The sequence below is a fragment of the Gymnoscopelus braueri genome (genome assembly GCF_963280865.1).
Source record: "Gymnoscopelus braueri genome assembly, chromosome: 3".
Taxonomy (NCBI): domain Eukaryota; kingdom Metazoa; phylum Chordata; class Actinopteri; order Myctophiformes; family Myctophidae; genus Gymnoscopelus; species Gymnoscopelus braueri.
This window is the reverse complement of record NC_137612.1, coordinates 2737336-2739835: the sequence shown is the minus strand read 5'-3', so window position 1 is coordinate 2739835 and position 2500 is coordinate 2737336. Positions and strand designations below refer to the sequence as shown.

The 2500-nt window shown below is 46.4% G+C and overlaps 1 protein-coding gene across 1 annotated transcript in view; it reads left to right on the top strand.

Moving 5' to 3' along the window:
• The window catches only part of asb14a (ankyrin repeat and SOCS box containing 14a), a gene marked incomplete at its 5' end in the record, with an annotated part of 14626 nt that overhangs the window by 3275 nt on the left and 8851 nt on the right, over positions 1 to 2500 (top strand). Inside the window, 3 exons of the mRNA XM_080425041.1 lie at positions 40 to 285; positions 943 to 1114; positions 1396 to 1501. Of these exons, the coding sequence (XP_080281167.1) occupies positions 40 to 285; positions 943 to 1114; positions 1396 to 1501 (524 nt within the window). The remainder of the gene's footprint in view (positions 1 to 39; positions 286 to 942; positions 1115 to 1395; positions 1502 to 2500) is intronic.

The following is a 2500-nucleotide window of genomic DNA, read 5'->3' as shown; positions in this document are numbered from 1 at the left end:
CTGTGACATAACTGACTAAGTCGTCTGTTCTTCCCGCAGCCATCCGCTCCAACCGCAAAGACCTGTTCCATCTGTTGCTGCAGCACGGCTCCCGTGCCAACCAGAGGGGGGTCCACAACCGCTGTCCTCTCCACGAGGCGTCTCAGCTGGGCAGCGTAGAGATGGTAGAGGCCCTTCTCAAGGCCAAGGCCGACCCAGACCCCCGCAGCGCCTATGGTCTCACTCCCCTGGCCCTCGCCGCACAGAAAGGACACCTACAGGTGGTAGACACGCTGCTGAGGAGGGGTGAGACAGATGGACAAACAGACAGACAGACAGGCAGATGGCCAGATAGTTTGATCATGCAGGCAGACAGACAAACAAATAATAAACACTTCCATCGTTACCGTATACTCAGTAATAGGTAATTATTTGTGTTATATAGGTTAGTGTTTAACTAAGTACATTTACTCAAGTACTGTACTTAAGCACAATTTGAGGTATTTTTTACTTTACTGGAGTATTTTAAATGTTCAATACTTTTACTTCTACCCCACTACATTTCAGAGGCAAATATTGCCTCTTTCAATTATTTGAAAACTTTAGTTACTAGTTATTTTGCGGATATAAATTATTATAGTATAAAACATGAATTAACCACTTTAGCCTCATTTTATACGTAGGCTATTTGAAAATAGCCGATCTACAAGCTCACAACTTGTGAGCCTGTAGATCTGCTATTTTCAAACATTTTGTACTTTTACTTTCGGTAGTATATTTTAATGCCAATACTTTTGTACTTTTACTCAAGTAACATTTTGAACACAGGCCTTTTACTTGTAACAGAGTATTTTTATGTTGTGATATTGCTACTTTTATTTAAGAAAAAATTCTTGAGTAGTTCTTCCACCACTGGTCCTATGAAGTATCGTGTACTGTATTACCGTATTCTCTGTGTTCTAGGGGCCGATGTACTATCCCAGGCACAGGATGAGGCGTCCGTTTTGTTTGAGGCGGCGGCCACGTGCGATCCTGATGTCATCTCTCTGCTGTTGTCTTATGGAGCGGACGCCAACATCCCCAAAGTCACTGGACACCTGCCCATCCTAAGAGCTGCACACAGGGGGCACCTGGAGTAAGATACACACGTGCACACGGTCACACACTAACACATGCAAGACACAAGCTTGGCAAGCTCAAGTGTCATAAGTCTATGTCGTGTGCGTGTGTGTGTGTGTGTGTGTGTGTGTGTGTGTGTGTGTGTGTGTGTGTGTGTGTGTGTGTGTGTGTGTGTGTGTGTGTGTGTGTGTGTGTGTGTGTGTGTGTGTGTGTGTGTGTGTGTGTGTGTGTGTGTGTGTGTGTGTGTGTGTGTGTGTGTGTGCGCGTGTGTGTGTGTGTGTGTGTGTGTTATATCAGAGCTTTACAGTTGCTGATTCCTGTAACTTCGGATGAGGCGGTGGATGACAGTGGTATGAGTCCTCTACACTCAGCTGCTGCAGGCGGACACACACTCTGCCTACAGGTGTGTGTGTGTGTGTGTGTGTGTGTGTGTGTGTGTGTGTGTGTGTGTTTGTGTGTGTGTGTGTGTGTGTGTGTGTGTGTGTGTGTGTGTGTGTGTGTGTGTGTGTGTGTGTGTGTGTGTGTGTGTGTGTGTGTGTGTGTGTGTGTGTGTGTGTGTGTGTGTGTGTGTGTGTGTGTGTGTGTGTGCGTGCGTGCGTGCGTGCGTGCGTGCGTGCGTGCGTGCGTGCGTGCGTGCGTGCGTGCGTGTGTGTGCGTGCGTGCGTGCACACGCGCGTGCAATGTGTAGGTTTGTGTATCTATCTCCCTCATAAAGACAGAGAGATGAGGACTTGTTACTGGTTCTTATTTTTCAATAGGCTGGTCTAGGGTTAAGGCCAGGGTTATAGATATCATTCCAGTTAGTTGATCCCAGAGGGGAAATCCACGGAGGAAAGGGTTATGGTCAGGCACCTGTTCTGTTTTCAGAATCGGTGTGGTCAAATAGTGCTGGCATCATGCCTTTGGGGCCGTTTGGAGTTGACGTAGCCAATTTAATGCACACAACACTCACCTTGTCTGAGAAGAGGGGGGGGGGGGGATAGGACGGGACATTTCCTGGCAAGTGCATTGCCGTATAAAGCCAACCTCTTTTAAGTTCTGTTTTTTTTAATCAGTGGGGTCAAATATTGCTGGCATTATGCCTTTGAGGTCGTTTGGAGTCGACATAGCCAATTTCATGCATGCAACACTCACCTGGTCTGAGAAGGGGGGAGCATTTCCTGGCAGAATAAAGCCACCCTCCTTTAACGTTGTCCTTTGGGGCTGTTTGGATTTGGCATTTCATACAACATTCACCAGGTCTGAGGAAGGGAAGCAGGGCATTTCTTTGCAGGATAACTGTTTCTGTCGTCCTTCTTATATTTGTATGGCATTTCTTATTTATTTATTTTTGAATTGATTACTGGTGTTTCCTTGTTATTGTAGCTTATTTGGGCCGAAAATAGACAATCTACAAGCTCAC